Source organism: Zonotrichia leucophrys, chromosome 1, assembly GCF_028769735.1.
Source record: "Zonotrichia leucophrys gambelii isolate GWCS_2022_RI chromosome 1, RI_Zleu_2.0, whole genome shotgun sequence".
In the NCBI taxonomy this organism is placed as follows: domain Eukaryota; kingdom Metazoa; phylum Chordata; class Aves; order Passeriformes; family Passerellidae; genus Zonotrichia; species Zonotrichia leucophrys.
The window spans coordinates 4,119,539-4,142,397 of NC_088169.1; the positions used below are offsets into that span (position 1 = coordinate 4,119,539).

At 43.5% G+C, this 22,859-nt stretch overlaps 1 protein-coding gene across 1 annotated transcript in view; it reads left to right on the forward strand.

Annotated features, from left to right (window-relative positions):
• Positions 1-2,170: 2,170 nt before the first annotated feature.
• Positions 2,171-22,859, forward strand: part of PCP4 (Purkinje cell protein 4) — a 53,888-nt gene continuing 33,199 nt past the window's right edge. Inside the window, exon 1 of the mRNA XM_064705495.1 lies at positions 2,171-2,301. Within this exon, the coding sequence (XP_064561565.1) occupies positions 2,293-2,301 (9 nt within the window). The 5' untranslated portion in view covers positions 2,171-2,292. The remainder of the gene's footprint in view (positions 2,302-22,859) is intronic.

Here is a 22,859-nt window from a genome sequence, read left to right on the forward strand (position 1 = left end):
GAGTGCTGTGTTTCCAGAGTGCCACCTCCCAGACACTCTCTTGCCTCTCTTGAAATGGTGACCTCCACCAAACAGATCACAAAATAAGGATTTTTTTATGTTCTCCTGCAGCATTTAGTGCAGAGAGCTTTCTCTGCTAACCTGCTTCTCGGGGCACACAGCCTGAATTATCAGCAGGAGATTTTCTGCTTGGGCTTGACACATTTATTTTCATGGTGAAGAGTGAGACCGACGTGATTCCCCTCGGAGTCAAAGGGACCTGAACAGATTTCCTCTCAGTTTTCTGTGTCCCTTCCCATGAGATTGGGAGCCCTTTGATCAGCAATTCTCTGTTAATAATTTATGTTAGCATTGTGCCTGGGATCCATAAGCTGACAGACCAGTGGCACTCCTGTCAGAACAGGAATAATAATGCAATACACCCACAATTGCTCTTCCCTGGAAAAGGGTGTCACATGAAACACAGCTTCTTCAGCGGCTAAACTTCATCATCATCATCATCATCATCATCATCATCTTTGTTTTGGGTCCTCACAGGGCAGCTCCTGAAGCTGCTCCTGCAATGAACTTTTACCATGTTTGTTGCCTGCTTGGGCCACTCACACCAAAAACTGGGACAATTCATGTTAATTTTAAAAAATGCCAGATGCTGGTGGAGGTCCTGGGAATAGTGGAATGATGAAAGAGGCAAAATTGGTGTTCAGTATCTCAGATTTCCTGTTTTGTTTTCCAGAAGGGTAAATTTTATTTTCTCCTCCTTTTCTGGCCAACACACTTGTAGAAGCCCTTATTATTTTTCACATCCCTTGCCAAATTCAGCTCCAATTTTCTTCAGCTGTCCTGATCCCATCCCTACATATCTGGCCAGCATCCCTAAAATATTCCCAGGATACACACCCCTGGTTTCACTGCCTGTGGAACCTCCTCATCCTCAGAGGAAGGAGCCCAGCCCCTCCTGCCTCTCCAGCTCCAAGGGAAAATGTGATTTCTCATCAAATTTATTTCCCTGCCTCTATTAATACTGGCCCTGAAGACAGATGCTGGCGAAGAGATGAGGCTGCTGCAAGGTAGTCCCTGGAAGTGAGAGGGCTTGTCAAGCTTCTTGGGCTCTCCAATATAATACTTTAACTTTTTTTATTGATTTGAGAAAAATTTGAGGGAGTTAAGTGCATTCCCAGAGCTAATTGAACCTATATTTCTTCACAGATACGTGAGTCAGAGCATCTGAGTGTGTATTGCCAAATATAGCGATTGTGCTCCATCAAAAGACGGATGCTGGAGCACAACAGCACACATCCCAAAGTCCTGCTTTAATTAACCATTCAGAGAAATGATAGAAAGGGCTGTTTTCCGTGTATCTCTGGAAAAAATGCTGTAAATTTGAACAGGAATGGCAGCAAGACTGATGAGGCAGAGAGGCAAGGCAGGCGGGAGCAGAGCAGAGATTCTATGCCTGGTTTATACGATCACAGGATGTTAAGGGGTTAGGAAAGGATTTTAAAGATCATCTTGCTCCAAACCCTCTGTCATGGGACACCTTCCACCATTCCAGGCTGCTCAAGGCTCCCACCTGGTTTTGAACACTGCCAGGCTGAGGCACTTTTAAATTGAGGGATTGCCATGGGTCAGAAAGGCTGACAGAGAAAGGGGTACCTCAAAACTAAAATGCAGTGCCATCACACAGCATAAATGGCAGGGTACAAATAAAGCAACTACTGGAGTTACCTTTGTTGTAAGAACCTTTTGAACCATCCAAAACCTCCCTGGCCAGCTTGTTCCAGTGCCTCACCATTCTCACCGTAAGAAAAAAAACCCCAAAGTTCCCCATTTAATTTATTCATCCGATCTGCCGCAATAATTCCCTATTGCCAGGCTGCGTCCAGCACACCTGGAGTTCATGGCTCTCCCCTGTGGGGATGCCCTAAGCCAATGGTGCCGGGCACTCGGGGAAGTGCGGAGGGAAGGAGGAGGAGTAGGAAGACGAGGAAAAGGAGGAGGAAAAGGAGGAAAAGGAGGAAGGAAAGAAGGAAAATAAGAGGAGGATGAGGAGGAGGACGCGGGGAGCGCTGCCGGCCGTGAGGGCTCTGAGGGCCGCCAGGGGGCGCCGCGCGCTCTCGGGATGGCGGGGAGCGCGGGGATTGGGTGGGGCCCGCGCGCGCGCGGCGCTGATTGGCCGGCGCGGGCCGGGCCGGGCGCGCGGCGCTGCTTCTTAACGGGCGCGTCGCGGGCGCGGCGGGAGCGCTGAGCGCCGGCGGGGCCGCTGCCACTGTCACACCGGGACACTGTCGCGACATGAGCGAGGTGAGCCGGGCTGAGCGGGAACGGGGGAGCAGGACAGGACAGGGCAGGACACAGGGTCAGTGTCACCACACTGCGGGCATCCCGGGCTGGGGACGCTGCGGAGGTCCCCTGAGGGGGTCTCAACATCTCCCATTCAGCGCATCCGCACAGGTGTGCGCACCTGCAGAGCGTAAGGCAAGGTGGGGGTTTGTCCTTTGGAGTCCTAATTACAAATCCGCGATAATTTTTTATACCTACCCAGCGCTTCTCTGTGGAAAAAAGAGGGTTTAGTTAAGTTGTGGGAAAGTTGCCCGCTGGAGCTCATGGAAAAAACCGCCCTGGTTTTGGTTGGGTGCTGATGTAAACTTTGGAAGTAGCGTCCTGAGAGGGATTACAATCGAGGCGAAAAAATGTAAATAGTGCCAAACATGTAAGGATCACTTGTGCCCTTGTAAATAAATAAGCTGGAATTTTGTACTTGTGGGGTTCTCTGCTTGCCTTTTTCTTTCTGTTTTTTTTTTTCTCTGCAGTGGAAAAGTTCAAACCAGAATTTTTTTTTTTTAGTTAAATGTATTGTTAGATGGAACGAACTCCTTAGGTTCAGCTGAGAGATCGCACATTCTCCAGCTCAGCTCATTCTTTAGGAATCAGCAGCGGTACCTGAAACCCAGCACCTATTTTTGGAGGCTGTTTGTTACAAAACACCTGCTACTCCATTAACAAATGGGATTTTCCTTTTTTTAGAAGCAGAATTGAGAGTGACACGGGATGAGCTGCGACTCTCTGCTGTGCAGGTGTTACACTCAGCCGTGGAGGTGCAAGGCAGAGATGAAAAGCAGGAGCAGCCCGGGCTGTGGTGCAGGGATTTGTGAGGAGCAGCTGCTCACATTTTGGCTTTCAGGTCATGCCAGGTGGGGAGAGCAGAGGAAATCCTCATCTCTGCTGCCTGCAGGGATCCGGCACAGGGATCTCTACATGAGAATCCTCTCCTCTGCTGCTGCCTGTATTTCTGTCACCTGGCTGGAGTTCCTGCAGTGTTGGTTTGGGGTTTTGATGCCTTTTTTTTTTGTTTCAGCCACTGTGACTTTGCTGCCCAGGTTGGCTGAAGTGTGCTGTAAGATGCAGCAGCTCTAAAATTTACTTTAAATTTATAATTTGGGGGGAAATCTTATGGAGAGGAGTGATGCTTGGGTGGTGCTGCTATAACTAGATGAGGCATTCTTGTCCCAGCTTAGTGCTGGGTTGTATTTGCTCAGTAATTACTTTTCATAATTTGAATTAAACTGATTGCCTTTTGGATTTGAAGAGACACAGTGAAGATAAAGATCCTCCCTGCTACCAGCACAGGGGTTCTTTATTCCCGATGCATTTGTTGGTGCCTGACAGAGCAAACCCCTGGAGCTGGGAGATGTTTCCCTGGTGCAGAGCTGCATCCTGTGCCTGTGACACTGAGCACTGTCTTCAGTGCTGCTGTCATTCCCCTGACAAAATTGGGGAGTTATTCACCCTCAGCTCCAGTGAAGAAAAGCCTCCCTGCTGTTCTTGCTGTCAGCTCTTCCCCAAAAGGCAGAGGAGAGCAACTACACCACCCCAAACCATCTCACTGCAAAAGATTGCTCAAAAATGAGGCAAAAAATACCCTGAGCAGAAGGGAAGCTCTTGGATAACTGTTTGCTGTTGGGGGGGTTTTCAGTGGTTTTATCTTGCAATGCTGTAATTGAAAGATATTTTTATTTTTGGCTTAATCTGCTAAAAAAATAATCTATGGATGGGGTGATTGAAAAGAGGCCAAATTAGAGCCTTCAATAGCTTATCCCACATACAGCAGTGTTGGGAGGGTGGGAAGGTGTTTTTTTTTCTTGCTTACGTTACCAATTGCCTAGATTTGAGCAGCACTGGAAATGTCACAGAAATCTCAGAAAAGAGCTTTCATCTCCCTGAGTTATTTACTGAGACTTTGCATGAATTCTCATTTTCAGCAAAATTAACTTCTTTCCTGTCTATGGGCAGTGATGAGGGTGATTTATGAGTGTGGTGAGGCTCTCAACAGGTGGTGCAGAGCACCTGTGGCTGCCCTGGATCCCTGGAAGTGCTCAGGGAGAGGTTGGATGTGGCTCTGAGCAACCTGGGATGGTGGGAGGTGTCCCTGCCCATGGCAAGGGGTGGAACAAGATGATTTTTAAGGTCCCTTCCCACCCAAACCATTTTGTGATCAGGATAAAAGCTGAAAAGGAGGCAGATTATTTACCTGCCTGTAGTACATTTCTATTTTCCAGCAGCTAGCTTATATTTTTGCCAAGAAGGATAAGGACCTTTTCTGCAGGAAGAACATGACATTCCTTTCTCTGCAGTATTTGTCTGAAGATGTGTTTAATGAGTTTCTTCTGCTGGGCAGAAGTCTGGCCCTGTAAGTAGCCATTGGGAATGTGAGGTGTAAGAGGTGACCTGGTGGCTTTGAAAATTGTGATTTATGCTTCCTGCTGCCTGGTTTGGTGGCAGACATGGATGGGAATTCCTTGGGAATGTCAGTGTGCATTGAAATGCATCTTTAGCTGTGAAAGTTTGTCCTCAAATATCTGGGGAGCCTTTTCTGTAGGTCTGTGGCTGTTCTCTGTTGTTTTTAATGAGCCTGGAGAGGGGAGCTGTGCTGAAAAATATCAGCTGCTGTCAATGAGCAGCCATGAGAGGCAGCCTGGCTTCCATTAAAGATCTCCAGTCCCACAGGCTGAGCTGGGGAAGAGATCTTGGGTATGTGCCCACAGAGCAGTGCCAAATCTTTATTCCCAGGCAGCAGTTGTACCAGTGAGCCTTTGGACTTACATCTGGCACAAACTCCATTCAGCACAGGGACTCCTGTCATCTGGTCACTCATTTAACCACCCTGACACGTTGCAGATGATGTTGGGTCCTGGTATTCCCCTGCCACGAGGCTTCACAAGAAGCATTCAATCACACAGACATTTTTATCATGTTCACTCCTGTGGGGAATGCTCGTGGTTGTCATCAGGAATCAGCTCTGGGCTCAGGAAGGAGAGCACTTGAACAATGTGGTCTCACAGCCCTGGGTGCTGCTCCAGTGCTCAGGGATGAGGAGTCTCCAGCAGAGATTGCCTTGGATGCATTTAGTTCATTTTTTAAGGGTCAGAGTGGTGTTGCAGGTGTAGGGACAACTCATCTTTAACACATCTTATTTAGGTGTGAGACTTTAGGAGAGCCATTTGGGAAATCTCTTTTTGATTGCCTGAGGCACCTATGATTGAAGAGCCTTGTGCAGTGTGAGTGAAGTGCAGCCCTGATTGCCAGGGTGCTGATGTGCTCCCTGGGAGTGGTGTGTACTTTGTGCCAGCAGCTTTTTATCCTTGAGAGTCAGCCTGCTGACCAGACAGCAGCGAGAATATTCTGGCTTTCCTTTGCAAACAGGTGTCAAGCAACCAGGCACGTGAAATTCAGAGAGCTGCAAGGGTCTGACTCTGAGTTGGGGACTTGATCTTGAAATGTGGAACTTTTGGTCAGGCTTTGAAAGCAAAGAACACCAAATTTTTATTTGAGCTACACCAGGCTCTTTCCTTTTGGCTTAGGGTGGCTTTGGAACCCTGCAGCCCCTGCTGTGCTGCACAGCCACCTTCAAAAGGATCATGGAGGGTGTTTGTGTGTCCTGCAAGTGGGAGGTGCAGGGGATGAGCTGTCCTGCTGGGTCATGCAGCTCTGCTCTGCAGCCTGGACAGCTGAACCTTTGCTCTGGAGCTCACACCACCCTCACTGGGAGGTGTTATGAATGAGAAGCTTGACTAGGCCAATATTCAAGCAGCAATCAATTTATTATTTAAATTAATAATAAATTTAAAAGCATGAGCAATACAGTGCTGGGTACAGTGAGGGAAGTTTTCCCTCACACTGCACACCGATAATTGATGGTTACAGGTATTTATAGGGGTACTTATCAGCTTTTTCAGCAGTTTCTATTTCCAATTTTTTTACTCATCAGCAATTTTTATTCCAAATTATTACATCATGATTCTATACACTATTGTGATCTTAGTTTCTCAGGATGTATCTCAAAAGGAGGATCCCAGACGGTGGCGGTCCGGTTTCCCTTTGGTCAAAACCGTAAATCCTTGAGGTGATGTTCATCTTCCTTTCTTAAGCTGTTTTTCTCTGCTTCAATAAGGGTTCAAGATAAGCGTATTTCCTGTATATATATTCCAAAGCTATAGTTTGAAGGATACAAGTAATATTCTAAAATTGTACTTCAAAAGGTAATTATTAAATGCAGTCAAAAAGCAACATCTTTAACACTTTAATTCCAATGCTCCTAAACCAACCAGGGTTAATTGCAAACAGAAGATAGGTTCAAAGGCCTTTTTCCATGCTTTATTCTCCTCAGTTATTATTAGAATTCACAGCTCTCCCTTTGTCAGGGTCTGCACATTTCGCATTCGCAGCTACACACATCTCCTGTTTGTACCTGACACGAAACACAACTTTGCATCTCACAGAGGTGTCCAAGCAGCTCAGCAGAGATGCAGGCTGACATGGGATAACTGTGGGGTTAAAGATGTTCTGAAAAAGGAGCTTCACCCGTGCCTGAGGTGTGTCTGTGTCACACCCATCAGCAAGGCAGCCTCTGCCTTCCAAACAAGTGATACCCCATGGTTTGGGCATGTCCCACAGCCCAAAGAGAGTGTCCTTTTCTTGAGGGAGAGCCTGAAGCGTGTCCCTGTCCCTCTGGGCAGTGTGTTCAGCAGGAGGCTGTTGGAGAAGGACAGGCAATGTGTGCAATGTTAGGTGTCAGTGGAGGTTTTTGGCTGGAACTGTGTCTGCTTCAGGTGGTTAAATGGTAAAACTGGGGTTCTCCCTGAGCTGTTTGCCTGAATTCCCTCAAAACCATTCCATTGAAATGGTATTTAGCATCCTGGAACCCCATAAACACAAGGGAGGATTATACAACCCCAATCCTGATGGCACTAAACCAGAGAACTGCTGTTTTAAGGGAAGGACACACCATATTTGTGTAGAGGAGCTCCAGTTCTCTGCTCTGGTGCTTCCAGCCCTGGTGGGTGTCTGAGCCAACCCCTCACCTCCTGGGGCCCTTCAGGTTGCATTTTTCAGATATTGCCACGACCCCAATTGTTAATTATTTCCCTTATCATACCCACAGTGGGTACAGAAACTGTGCAGCTCTAAAAACCCCAGCGAGAACATGGCAGAGAGGAGGAGGAGGAGGAAATTCTGCAGCTGTTCCAGGATGGGGGTGGGATCGATAAGCACATGAACATCAGTTTTTAATTTTAACTCACATCTATTTATTAGCTGAGTGGTAAATTGCAGCTCAAAAGAGGAGGAAGAAGGGAGAACAATAAGTTTTACATCTGTCACTTTGCCTACTCTTTCCATCAGTGTGGTTTCAGTGGGATCAAGCATCTTCTAAAATAGCACTTAGAAGTGATGTTGGAAATTGATCTTAATTTGATGACACTGGCAGAAGCTCACGGGTTTTCTTGCCATGTATAGAATGCCAACAGATTCAGGCAACACACTAAAAAAGGACATTTAGTTTTAATAGTGTGCTTTGGTATCATGTTTCCTTGTAAAAGAGTAACTTACTCCAACCTTCACACTGCAGGACTTGGCAGTACAATATAATTTCAGGTTGCAAAGGAATATTAGTTTCCTGTCCAATATCCCTAAATTTGTAATGAATTGGCAAACTTATGGGAGTCATCATCCAACAGTTATTACATTATCTAGATCATGCTAGTGATGAAATGTGAAGTAGCATTAACTTCAGCAAGAACAGCAGTGCCATTTCCATTAAAGGTTTCTGGTTTTTTTTGTTGTTGTGTTTTATTTTTTTTTTTAATTTGAATAAAATACTGATTTCCAAACTGCCATTTGCTCTTGTCTGTCTCAGTTTTTTGTAGGGATGGCTTGGAAAATGTGTTTGCATGTTTTGTCTCTAACTCTGCTATGGAAGAGCTTGTAACAGAGTGGGCTAAACACTGGGTATGTCAGTCCTGAGACACCCCACAGGCTGAAGAGGATGGGGAAAGCAATTCCTTCCTTCAGCTAAATTCCCTGAGCCATGTACCACGTTCCCTACAAGGCACAGGGTCTTCTCATGAACATGAAAACACACATTCCCCCTCTTTTTTCTAAGGAAACATCTTCTGTTTCTTCAGTTGTTTGGGTTTTGGGTTTCTAAATAAATAAAAAAATATAGTGGATACCTATAAACTAGGTCAAATCATAAATAATCCCTTTTTAACTTTGTCCTCTAATTTTAATTCAGAAAACCAATCTCTAGTTGTCTTACAAAAAAGAGGTGGGAGACAGACTATAAACATTAGTCTTGTTAGGAAGATAAATGGCAAGCAACAGCAAAGGAAATCAGTTGTGAAATATTATAAATGACAGGATTTGGGGTCACAGTTGATCCCCACTCTCCATGTCTGCTTAGAGGTAAATTGGGCAAGTGTCACCCAGAGCAGGGCTTGGGCTGGTGCTGTCTCACCTCATCAGTTCATACCAAGAGGGATAAAGCCTTATTTATGCACTAACATGGAGTTTGGAGGGAGAAGCACAAGTTTAGTCAGAAAAGAAATGAAAATTGTCTGCCTACATGACTTGAATATTAGTTACAGCTGAACTGTATTTCCTCTTCAGGAGAAAAGTATTACTTTATAGACACTGAATGTTCTTGCATTATCACCTTAGTCTAGAAATGAAATATGACCTTAACCAGTGGTGTAGCTGACACTGTGAGTGCTGTAACAGCAGACAGAATGATGTTAGAGAGCTCCTTTGTGAGAGATGAAAGCAAGAAACAAAAGGAAAAAGAAGAAAGTAAGAAAACCTTGCACAATCTGGTGTCCTTCTGTCTGACCTTGGAGCCCTCAGAGATCCTGGGCTGACACAAGGAGCTGCTGAGAAGGGTGGCATCAAATCTTGGAAACACAGACTCTAGCTCTGCCAGAAAGTTTGGAGGTGTGGATTTAATATCTTTACCATTGAGTGCCCAAATGCCTGACAGAAAGGTCTGAGCTGCTTTGTCACAGCCTCACCTGGTGTTTCTTGGCTGGCACTTGGATTCCTGGTGGGTTGTGGGGCCACTGAGTGGTGCCAGCAGAAGTGGAAAACTGCAGCAGCAGAACCAGAGAAACCTGAAATGTGATCAATTTATGATGGTTTAAACTTGGGAGGAGTGAGCAGGGCTGTGGAGGTTCATGTTGGATCACTGCACAACAGGAATCTCCTAAAGGTAAAAGGGAGAGATCCCTTTGGGGATCCTGGCTGGCTGCACACACTGCTGTGGGTGGATTTGTAGGGATTTTGGGTGCACCTTTCCTAGGAATCATAGTTCAGAAATGCCCAAGCCAGCTCTGGCCAGGACTGACCCTAGAAATAGGAAAAATCCTGCTAAATCAGCTTGAAGAGAGTTCACAGGCTCTTCTAGAGTGAATCAGGAGATGGAAGAGATCTTAAAAGAAGACTTGGGGTCTGCACAGCTTCAAAATCTGTGGGCAGAGCTGACAGCACCCCCTGCTAATACCTGGGGATGATTTTGCATCTCCATGTGTCCACTGTGACCAACAATCAGCCTGGTTACCCAGCAGGTACCATGATTCAACAGCCTTTTCCCCAAATGCAAGTGTGAAACAGCAGATGAGGGAAAAATTATTAGATCTGAGGACATCAGTGATTTCTGGAGGATTTTGAGGATATTAGACCTTTTCCTGGTGACACTCAGGACATGAAGGAATACCACTGATTTGTGAGAATGGTTTTCACAGACCTCAGAGCATTTTCCCATGACATGTTTGCCTCACCAGGCAGTAGGGTGAGGTTGGTTTGCCAGGTGAGCATCAGGGTGCAATGCCTGGATAAATATGAAAACACATTTTAAAAGGCTGAAGTCCAAGTTTAGGTGAGAGGGTACAGAGGCAGAAAAATAACCCTTACAAACATCATAAGTTCTCCATTTGAATAGTAGTGATTTTCCTTCTCTAGCCTTAATGTTTCAAGAAATGGTGTTCTTTTTTCTCTTGGGGATCTTTCTTTCTCTTTTTCCCTTGGTGGAAAAAGGCTTTTCTTTGCAATAGCCAGCATTAAATTATTCTTGTATTAAAATGCTGAATACTGTGCATGTTGACTGTAAAGCACATAATTTTAACATTAATGGAAATGCTCTGAATAATGACTTTTATTTGAACTTTTTACTGTAGTGTTCCAGGAGGAAATGTGAACAACATGGAAATCTGTTTCTTGGAATTCTAAAAGAGTACTTATAAAATGTGAGGTCAGAGGATAAACTGCAGAAATTAGAAGCATTAAGTTGATGGGAAGGAGGAGGAGGAAGGATGGCTGGGCAGGCAGATGACATGGGAGGGAAAATGAGCCATGTGGCTTCATGGCTGCTTCACACTTCTCACTGCTGCAGTCAGAGCTGACAGATACACACCCCTGGAAGAGAGCAAACATATTGTTGGCTTGGCACATTTGGGAGTGCATGTGCCAGCACACATGTGCTGCAGTTTAAGCAGGGCAGCCAAATGCCTAAGGCAGGCCAGCTTGATGCCAATTTTAATTTGCCAGTCAGACTTGGCTAGTTATCACTTCTTTCCTTCAGCATATTTTGCAAGCTACTGGAGAGCACTAACACCCAAAGGAAGCTGAATGAACCTCTCAGGATAGATTACAGGAGATCCTCTCTTTCTCACAGGGCTTTTATTCTGAGCTTTGTTTTGTATTCCTTCTGTGGATCGGAAGCTTTGTGCTCTTCTATCCTGGAATTGAACTTTGGGATGGATCTGCAGGTGTGGGAACATTGGTAGCAAAGCTTCTACTTTAATACTGTGAATTGCAGAGAACCTAAATTGCAAATTACCTTGAATTTTAGCAATAGCTTTTGCAGTCATGCCATGTAAATCTTTAATAGATGTTTTTGTCTGACTGCAGTGTGTCAGGCAGCACAGCTGGATCTAAATCTGCTTTATGCATGGAACTTCTAAGGAAACTATTTTCTCTGTAGTCACAGGATAAGTATGGGAAACTATTACCAAAATGCATGGATGTACTTGTAGGAGCACCTAAGGACCATTTTTAATGGCATTGCAGGATGTTTTGCCATGTTCATGTGTGAATGAGGTGTAAATGTTTTTTCTTTTATTTCATATGCAAGGCACAAAGTGCAGAATGGAGCTTGGCTCAAAATGTGAGGCTGAAGACTGAAAGAGGGCTACATGGAGAAACTTACAAATTTTCATTGAACTTGAATGGGAAAACACAGTTTATAGAATCACAGAATGAAAACTTGCAAGTTTTCATTGAACTTGAATGGGAAAACACAGTTTGTAGAATCACAGAATGGTTTGGGTTGGAAAGGACCTTACAGATCTGTTCCAACCCTGCCATGGGCAGGGACAACTTTCACTATCCCAGGTTGCTCCAAGCCCTGTCCTTGGGCACTTCCAGGGATGGGACATCCACAGATTCTCTGGCCAGCCAGTGCCAGGGCCTCCCCACCCTCCCAGGGATGGATTTATTCTTAAGGCAGGTAACCTGGTCTGTCTGCTGGGGCCAGGGAACCTGGCAACTCTTACAGCTTTTCTGTGAAAATTGCTTTCTTATCTTCTCTGCTGCTGTTAGCAATGAAATGGATCGCAGCAACAATTTCCCTGAGCAGCTGCTGGGGCCTCAGAGCTTCTGATTTGTGAAAATCCCAGTTTTCTGTCCATCTCGTGGACAGAGGCAGTGACCTGACTTGTCTTCTGCTTGCTGCATTTGAGCTTATTTGATCTCTGTCCCTGATTTGTGGCCATCAAGGTGCCCTTGTGCCTCACCCTGCCCATTTTCCTTTCACTGTGGCAGATTTCTTTCTAATCCCTTGGCTGTGGTTTTTGCTCCCAGTGCCAAGAGCTCTGCTCTCAACCACATCCCCCCCTTAACAAAGCAGCTCCTCTAAAGCTCTCAGCAGGTCATTCCCCATCCAGATGGGAGCAGTGCTGGACACATCCTCTGTTGAGCAATGCCCCACATCAAGGGCACCTCCAGCAGCCCATCCTGGTCCCCCTGGCAGGGATGTGCCCGTGGCATGGAGCCAGGGGTGCCAGCTTTGTGTCATCCCCCTGGGCAAGGCTGTGCTGCCAAGGCTGGGCACACTCACCATCCAGAGATTCCCTGGTGCTGGAGTGACCCTGGAGAAGTTCCTGCCATCCCAGCAGATGGTTTAGGGGTGTCAGAACCCAGGACATCCCTCTGGCTGTGCTGAGCAGCCCAGACCCTGCCAGGGGGCTCAGAGACCCTGGCACAGAGCCCAAGGTGCCCCTGTGGGTTTGATTGTGACCCATGGAGCAAATTACCAACCTTAGATGAAGATCTACAAGGCACAGCAATTTAAGTAGAATGACAGTGAATTTATCATGGGGTGAAAAAGTAGATTTTGGGGTTTTTAGAATGGGTGTTCAAGGGGCAAGATGGAGGAATCTGGGCGTGTCCAGCCTTTCTCCTGTTGGGCTCTTTAGCTTGTCAGAATGACCCTGAGAAGAGTTGGAAAGTCTCTTTTCTCAGCCTGGAGCTTGAAGAAGGAGTCTGGGCTTTTCATTTCTCATTCTCCAGGTTGTTTATTGTATCTTTTATATGTAAAAAATTTTCTCCTGTCCATCTGAGGTCTGTCCAGCAGGACAGTTCCAGGCACTCTGCCTGCCCCCAGGGCAGTGTTATGTCTTTATACTAAAATCTACCTGTACAATATTTACAATTATTTCCCAATACCTATCACCTATGTTATACAATGAGCTTCTACTCCAAACCAATCTAAAAGTGCCAACATCACAGCAGAGGATGGAGGCCCAGAAAAAGGAGAAAGGCTGGACATGCCCAGATTCCTCCATCTTGCCCCCTGAACCCTCATATCAGAAACCCCAAAATCTACTTTTTCATCCTGTGATAACTTCACTGTTATTCTGCCTTTCTGCCTAAACTGTTGTGGCTTGCTGATCTTCATCTAAGGTTGGTAATTTGCTCCATGGGTCATAATCAAACCCACAGGGGCACCTTGGGCTCTGTGCCAGGGTCTGTGAGCCCCCTGGCAGGGGTCCTGCCTGCTCAGCACAGCCAGAGGGGTGTCCTGGGTTCCCACATTCTCCTTCTTCTTGGCCTCCATCTTCTGCTGTGATGTTGGCACTCACAGATTGGTTTAGAGTAGGAGCTCACTGTCTAACATAGGTGACAGGTATTGGGAAGGAATTGTAAATATTGTACATGTAGTTTTTAGTATAAAGACATAACACTGCCCTGGGGGCAGGCAGAGTGCCTGGAACTGTCCTGCTGAAGGGACCTCAGCTGGACAGGAGAAAATATTTTATAGATAAGGAACAATAAACAACCTTGAGACTGAGGAATGAAGAGCTCTGACTCCTTCTTCAAGTGCTGGGCTGGGAAAAGAGACTTTCCAACTTTTCTTGGGGTCACTCTGAGCAGCAGCAATCCCAAAAGCTGGGGCTGCTCTGAGCCCCTCTCTGGGACCAGACTGACTCCCTGGGTGGCTGCAGCAGTGCAGTGGTGATGCAGAAACATCCCTGCCACTTGGTCTTGCTCTTGTCTTGAAAATCAAAGGCTTTGCCCCAGGCTGAAGGCAGAAAGTTCCTTTGCATGGTGGCTTGAAACTGCCATAATTAATATTTTTGGAAAATCCTGGCTGGCCCAGTTACTAGAGCAGTCTAGCTGACTGTGATAATACCTGTTTTACTCTGAAATATGTAGGGAAACGGCAGGGAAGTAAGAACAGATTTTCTTTTTTCTTTTTAATTGTACAACTGGAAATAAAAAACATGCCAACAGAAAAAAAAACCAAAACCAACAAGCACCAGAATTTTTTCAGTCTGGGAAGAGGCATCCTGTTTTATTAATGGCAGCCAATATGATCAGAGATTAAGCAATTTGTCAGCTTTTCGCTGTGAATAATCCAAGCTGGCCCTTGAAGACAACCTCTAACTCAATTACAGCTGGGTTTAGAGCTCAGCAAATTGCATTACCCAAAACTTCAGAAGGGCTTGGAAGAATAAAATATAAAGTAAATTTTTTGCTACAAAACCACTCTCCATAATTATATTATATATATATTATAAATATTATATATATAATATATATATATATATATAATATAAATATATATGAAAAAATATAAATATATATAAAAATACATATATTATATATATATAATATAAATACTATATATTATATATATATACTATATATATAATATATATTATATATATTAAAAAAATTATATATATATATTATTATGTCTAGGCAGGGACTCTGACCCCTTAATTGGCTTAGAACATTCCTCCTAGCTGGGGATGCTGATATGAAAGCATACCCAGGATATTGTCTGTATCCAAATGCTGTTTCCAAATCCCAAAGTTCTCTTGTTCCCAGTCAGGTGCCCTGCCTGTATTTCCTACACAGGGGACTGTCACAGACATATTTTCTGAAAAATCCTTTTGCCAGGATCTTTTCCCTTGAGAAGCTGGGTAACTTCAGTTTCTCCATGTTTTGCTGCTTTTGGGAGGTGATTTGGTTCACCCAGCATGTGAATTGTTTTTACTTGATGACCAACGACAGCCACCTGTGTCGAGGCTGTGAGCAGTCACAAGATTTTATTATCTTTCTTTGCTAGCCTTCTGATGAAATCCTTTCTTCTTTCTTTAGTATAGTTTATGTTTTTCTTTTAATGCAATATATATATATATAATAAAATAATAAATCAGCCTTCTGAAACATGGAGTCAAGATTCTCATCTCTTCCCTCATCCTCTGTGAACGCCACCACAGGGGACCAAGGCTGATCATTTAGGTTGCCCTGGTACAACTGTTTGTGGATCAGAGGCATCAACTACACGACTGAAATGATCAACAGAAACAGTTGAAATATGTATTTCTTTTTTTAGCTGGATCATTTCGATGATTATTTCCAACACAGCTCTGCTGAAGAGTTATTTTTAACTTGAATAATTTCAGTGCTCCTATTTTCCGTGTGACCTTGCAAACAATTGTTTCCAAAGAAATGAGGCCTTGGGGATGGGAAGGTGTGGCTGGATTGGGCTCTAATGGGAAGTAGGAGTTCTTAAGGCAGGTTTCCTGCCCAAAAATTCCCTTTTTGGAACTGTAATGCCAGGTCTGATGCTACCAATAGATAAGAAATAATAGGAGGAAAAAAATGGAAGAAACCACCTTAAGATAAATATAAATAAAATAGGTAAAGATAAATAAAACCAGTCAGTTTTTATTTATGCCATCTAGCTTAATCAGTTTTTATGTAATTGAAATATTCCTCTTAGGTCACCTTGGAAGTGGAAAAAGAGGAGACCTCAGTGTGATGGGGATATGGGCTGTATCAGCCATGTCCAAGTGAGAAATGAGGTCATTTTTTGGCAAATGCTCTGAGAAGGTTTTTTTGTGGTTGATTTTACTCTCTTTGCCCTTTGCTGAACAAAACCCAACGTGCAATTCAGGGAAATTCCACAGTACCACACTGAGGTTCCAATTCCACTCATAAAAGTAATCCTGCTGAGTTGAATTCAATTCCTTGTCCATATCTGAGTTAGCCCTGTAAATAAACCATGCTGGATCAAATCTTCCATTTCCTGCAGGAAGGAAAAAAAAAGGATTACTTCTCATGGCTGGCATGGTAATTAACAGGATTTGGGAAATACATTCTTGCAGCTGCTTTCAAAATTAACTTCAAAGATTCCATTAATCCCTGCCTCTGAAAAAAAAATTAAAAATTGTGATTACAATGTCTTTGGAGAAATAATGTTTTAATTCAAAATATGCTAATAACCTAAATATTAAGCAAGCTACTGTTTGTGCTAATTACGTTGATTACATTTGGTGTTGGTGTAAATATTCAGTTTACAACATTATATGGAATCTGAATACAAAATCAGCAGGTTCTCACTGTGCTGATTTATAAATTACAGCCCAGCATCGGCAAAAGTGGGGCACAGCTAAAGTTCTTTTCTGTGCTATTAGAATATTTAAAACCAGCTCTGTAAGTAGGTTCCTCTATCCCAGGCTGTGATTCCCTCAGCCCATTTTCATCAGATGCCTCCTGATTTATCCTGGGATCTGCCCCAGCCAGGGAGGAGCTGGAGCTGCTGCAGAGCCCAGAGGAGGCTCCAGGATGAGCAGAGGATGGAGCAGCTCTGCTGGCAGGAAAGGCTGGCACAGCTGGCATTGCTCACCTGCACAGGAGAAGCTTTGGGCTGAGCTCAGGGCGGCCTTGCAGGGCCTGGAGGAGCCCCAGGAAAGCTGGAGAGAGACAATTGCCAGGGGATGCAGGGACAGCACACAGGGAATTGTTGAGTCTGTGAGGATCTCCAGGACGAGGGAAGAGATGAGAATCTGACTCCGTGTTCTCAGAAGGCTGATTTATTATTTTATGATATTATATTATATTAAAAGAATACTATACTAAAACTATATTAAAGAAAGAGAAAACATACATACAGAAGGCTTAACAAGAATGATAATGAAAAACTCGTGACTGACTCCTCACAGCTGATGGTGATTGGTCATTAAATAAAAACAATTCACATGAAACCAATCAAACCTGTTGGTAAATAATCTCCAGCCACATTCCAAAGCAGCAAAACAGGGAGAAGCAAATAAGACAATATTGTTTTTTCTCTGAGGCTTCTCATCTTCCCAGGAGAAGAAATCCTGGGCAAGGGGATTTTTCCAGAAAATATGACAGTGACAGGGAATGGCTCCCAGTGCCAGAGGGCAGGGCTGGGTGGGATCTTGGCAATGAGGAATTGTTCCCTGGCAGGGTGGGCAGGGCTGGGATGGAATTCCACCCCTGGATCCCTGGCAGTGCCCAAGGCCAGGTTGGACACTGGGGTTGGAGCAGCCTGGGACAGTGGGAGGTGTCCCTGCCATGGCAGGGGTGGCCCTGGATGGGCTTTGAGGTCCTTTCCAACCCAAACCATTCCATGGTTCCAAGTGTGCTCAGTGCTGAAGGACCTCCTGCTCTCTGTGTACACTCTGAGCATTTACCTCAAGCCAGAAGTTCTGTCTGGACAAAAATGAAGAAATCACAACCTCCTAAATTGAATAAAATGCCCTAAGCCTATGAACATCTCTCTGATTAAGCACTCTGTATGCATTTTGTGTAGCCATGTAAATAAAAATGTGTGTTCCACATCAGCAATGGCCACTCTGCAAACACCATTTGTAGTTATCAGAGGCTTGTTAATTTTGGACAGATAATACTGTGCTTTCCAGGATACCAATGTACATAACCATGTCCCTTCAGTGACTAAAAAAGTCCCAAAAATTCACTGTCCCTCTGTCAGCTGGAAGCCATGCAGTTAGAATCCCATCGGCTCCTCTCAGCCCACCTGCGTAGTTTTAATTTATTAAAATAGCTGTAGGAAAGCCTTAATAAAATCAGGGACAATCAGGAGCCCAGTCAAGTAGAAAACTGTCTGACCCATGAGGATAATTACAGGAGTTGTCAGAGTGCCAGGGATCATTTAGCTTTGACAGCCAGTATGGAAAGATGGATTCTGGTGCTCTTGCTCTGGCAACATTGTGCTGCCCTGGCAAAGCAAAACAGACAGAACACTGGCTGTGGAAAACTCCCTTGGAGTAGAGAAACATGCAGGGAGGAGGGGATAAACAGGTGAAGAAGTATAAATTGATAAATAATTTTTCTTTCTGTCAGGCTGCTCAGGAAATGCAGTCTGTGGTTTCTCACAATGACGTGTAAGACAGAAATAACAGAAATGTTATCACATTTATCCATCATTCCAACAAAATCTTGGCTAGTTGTTCTGTACCTCTGCAATTCCCTTAAATGTGGCCTTTGAAGGACACTTCCATCTCATAAATATTCAGTCCCACATCTATTAAAATGTGTGGAAGAACTTGTAAAGGAGGCACAAGTGGACAAGTGAGGAAGGTTTATTTGTGTAGTGTCTTGTGCAATTTTTATTGCTTCATCCCAGCTCCTGTCAGGGGCTCTTCAGCTCTGGCTGCAGATGTTCTTTAGGTGAGTGATGTGAGTGAACCTGTACGTCACCGAGTTGGTTTGGGATTTGCCATCTGTCTGTGCTGCAGACCAGTGTGGGGAAGAAATAATGAGAAGGAAATGAGTGAAATGATAGAAGTTGTGCCTGGCTCTCCAGCAGGGTGCTTTATCTCTCTCCCAGCTGTTCATTTCCATGCTTTCTGATATATAATTCCAGAAAATACTTTTTAGTGGTGCTAAAATTCCAGCCCCATTACTGGAATCCCTTGCAGCTTCAGCAACCAAAATCTTTTTGTCACAGCAACGTAATTTTCCCTGCTCTTAATTTTTATTTTAAGCATTGTGATTTATTTTATCCACTTCTAAACCAAATTATTACTGTGTTGTGGCTAAGAGTAATGCTTTTCACACTTCAGGGTGTGAAATGCTGAGTGCCACAGTTTCAGGTTGGTACATGACGTTAGAAAGAGGTAGTGACACAGAAATCTCCAGCAAAGGAGAACTTACCCTAAATAATCATATTGAAATCCCAAATTCTGCAGTGTAGCCACTCATCTCAGGTCACACTGTTTGCTTCTTGCCCCCACTTAAATTCTGGATTTTCATTTAGATTCTGATGTATCTCCTGATCATTCTGCTGTGATTTGGAAGCTTTCCTTGCTTGGAAAACACAAGTCCCTAAGCAGATATTTTCAGTGACATTTTTATTGCAGAAAGATCATAAACCCCATAAATCTTTGAAATTTATTTTGCAGTACTTTTTTTCATATTAAGGCTGAAACAGCTGAGGTTTTTTTTTAATTAAAGCAGAATATTATAAAAAAATAAGGTCCTTATGAAATAGTTTAGTTGGATTCAATTTATGTTTCTTAAAGATAAATCTTTGTATGGAGAAGGGGTGATGATGGAAAGGGAAGGCTTGCTTGGCACTGTGCTGGCAAAGCCACAGCTTTTTTGTGTTGTGTATTTCCTTTGTCACACCTTAGAGTATCAAAACAGAGCTTAGGAAAAGCTTAGGACATGCACAAATTTCCCTGCTGCTCCCCTTGCCAATACAGAACATCCTAAATAACATTTCATATGTGTCACCCCTGTCAGTCTACGCTGACTTTTTCTGCAGTCCACTTTACCAAGACTTTCCACTACTTCTGTTCTTTTAATTCCACTCTTGGATCTTTTTTTTTTCCATTCTTTTATGTAGAAACACATCCTGTTGAAAATCTGCAGGCACTGCTTTCCTGGGATTCAGCCTTTTGTACCTTGTTGACCCTGCACTGAGGCGAAGCATCAACATGATGTTATTATCTGGGAGAGCCCATTTGTCAGAACGTTCTGGCAGTTTCATGTCCCTGATCTTGGACTTTTCTGTGGCTCACCATAAAACAAACAACCCTTCTGCCCCCAAAAATTCTCTAATCAACACCTGGCTGCAATCCCTAACACTGAGGTGCTAATTAAAAGCATCGCTGAAAAGGTCAGGCTATTTCAAGACAAGAACAGAATGTAAGATTAAAGGCAAAAATTAGGCTTGGGGGTACAGCAGGGGCTAGAAGAATGAGTCAAAAAGCTGCTGCAGTAATTTAACATTCTTCTTGAAATGTCCTCGTGGCTCAAAGTTCACTTTTGACCTCAGTTTGCTCGCCTTGGGGACTAATTTAGTACAGATTTTCATACCACATTAACTGGCCTCTGAGAGTTGAACAGGAAAGGAAACCTGTTCTTTTCTTACTGGGATTTGGAGCATATGGCAGAAGTCTTTTGAACTTCCTCTGCTGACAAATTGGGAGTCACTTTGATTTTTGGAGACATTTTTAATTATGTGTCTTTAGTGTTTTGTAAAACCACTGAGTTAAAAATTAATATAGCCCGAAGCAGTCATAAACTCTGTTTCCTCCTACGCAACATAGCAACAAAACTGTTTATCATGTTTTACTGTAAAATCATTACAGGTCTGCACTCGTGTTCATTTCAGCTCTGATGTTTCTTTGATGCCTGGTGGAAAGTTTATTCCATGTTTCTGTCCTGGTGCTTGCCTTAAAAGATGCTGTGGAATTCCAGCAGCAGTCTCTGAAGGAAGGGAGCTGGCTGCAAGTTATAGGGGATGGGAATCCTCTGTTGGGAGAAAAGGCTGAGGGAGCTGGGGCTGTTCAGCCTATCAGATCCCAGAAATTATTGCTTTTCTTGTATTTCAGTGATTTTAATTTTATCTATGGACAATATCTGCTATCCCCCAGCATTTCATCCATTGCTTCTTGAAAATATCCCCAGTAACTCCTCCTCGTGTTTAGTCCCCTTTTGCTCTGAACCACATTAAAAACCTCAGCTTTGTTCTGGAACCTGCAGTAGCATCATGAAAGGTGATGGAAGAAAAAAGAAACTCCAGCTGCTAATAATACCAACACCTTGAAAATGTTTTGAAAAGTAGGTCCACTGAATGTATTGAAATAACAGACTAAAGGCTTTGCAGAGGATGATCCCATTGTATCTGGCTTTTTCCTGAGTTTCAGTGCCTTGTTAATGAGAGCTGATTCTGACTTTCAAATCCATTGCAGTCACTTGGAAGACAGCACAGGGCTTGGAGATCAAAATACATCTATAACCAAAGGAAAAGCTGTCAGAAGCTGCCTTGGCACACTTTCAGATTTCTTTCTGCACAAGTTCAGTGGTCACCAATCAAAAAAATGGCTGCAGAATATTGCAACTGATTTCAGACTTAAAGAAAAATACCGTGACCTCATGAATAGAAAAACCTTAATTTACCAAACCCAAGTTTTTATTCTTTTTTCTTTGACAACATTCTGCTTTCCCCGAGGGGAAATCTCAAGACACGAAATAAATGTGTGAATCCATATTCCAGCACTCCATCATAAGCAGACTGAACCTGACAGGTATAGCCTAGGGAGGAAAGAGAAGCTTTCATAAAACTTAAGTAGCACAGCCTGAAATGCCCAGGAAATAAGACAACTTGGAAAAGCATTTAAAAATATACAGGGGAAGAAAAAGGAATATAGGTATCTTTTTATTGATAGGAAAAGTAAAGTATTTTGTAAATGAACATTAAAATCTTCTTTAAAGTGCAGTTTAGGGTTGAAAAATGGAATTATTAACCAGACTTTAAATAAAGCCACAAAGCAAAACTGGCTGTTGGGTGCATGTATTGATTTCTGGCTGTTGGTAACTTATGCTTTTGTCAAAGGTGTTTATCCCTTTAGAATCCCATTCTCTGTTATTGGCCAAGTTTTTGTCTTGGCTCAAAGGCTCCAGGGAGAAAACAAATATATTTCCATTTTCCATGTCAGAGCTAAGAGCACACATGAAGGTTTTGTCCTAACCTCATGATTAGCTCTATTATATATAAAAAATACTTTGGAAATACTGCTTGGAAAGGCAAAAGACAGAAACCAAAGCAGAGAAGTTTTTAACAAGAAATTTTAGAGAAAATGCCTTCAGATTATTATGGTTGTATGAATTTTCTTGGGAGAAAATGACTGTCCAGATACTGGTAAAAACCATTTGGTTTGCAGTGCTCCTGTACCTGTTCACTTCCCTGGTGCTTGAGGATGTGCTGCCTCTGATGGCTGAGTGCAGCTGGATTATTCTCTGAGTTTAATATTCCCAGATTTTTACATGTACAACCCTAAAGGACTATTTCTTTAGTTCTATTTCAGTGACACACACAAGCATGAATAATTTTGAATAAGAAATATTAGTTTTGCCATACCCTTTAAATACCTTAATCCACCTTGAGGTGCTTTCTCTGGGGGATGAAGAGTAATTTTCATAGAGTGACCACTCCTAAGCTGGGAAGTTCCTACTCTTGTAACCACTCTGGTACTCAGCCACTGTGAATATTTCCACTGCCCTGCTGGAAATATGGATTTTGCCATCTGTCGCTTAGCAGAGTGATCTAAATCAGTTATTTTTCATGGAAATTCAGGAGGCTATTCTTTGGACAAAGTTAAAGTGGGAAATTCCATCTTCTCTTGAAAATGAATCTTCTAGCCAAAATGAGATCTGGAGATTCTCCTTAGTCCTCCTTCTGTTGCAAGTGTATTTTTAGGGAACATTGTTGTTGTGTCTTTTTTATGGCATTGTCCAAATTAACTTCAGGCTGGCTTTGACCCTTATAATTTTGTCCCTGCAAAACCTCACGACTTCCCTGTAGCCCTCCTGAGTCATGGAAGGGGAGGCACAGCAAGGAGCTGAAGAAATGAAATGCTGCAGAGAATCTCCTACCCTTGTACTGCTGGGAACCTGATTACACACATACATATCACTCATGGTGAAAATTACATCCAGGGGCACAAGCAGTGATGCAGCTGGACCAAAATTTGAGATTTTTATATTGGAAAAGAACCCCAGGATCCCAGAGTCCAGCCTTGAAATGGAACTAAGCATTCCTGGTTCACTGGCAGTGTCTCAAAGCAGCTTTGCTTGAGGGTGAATCCAGTGTATTGAGGAGAAATCAGGCTGTAATTACCAGGAATTCCAAGGGGAAATGCATGTTGAGGTGTGTTCTAACATCTTGTTTTGTGTTTTTTTGT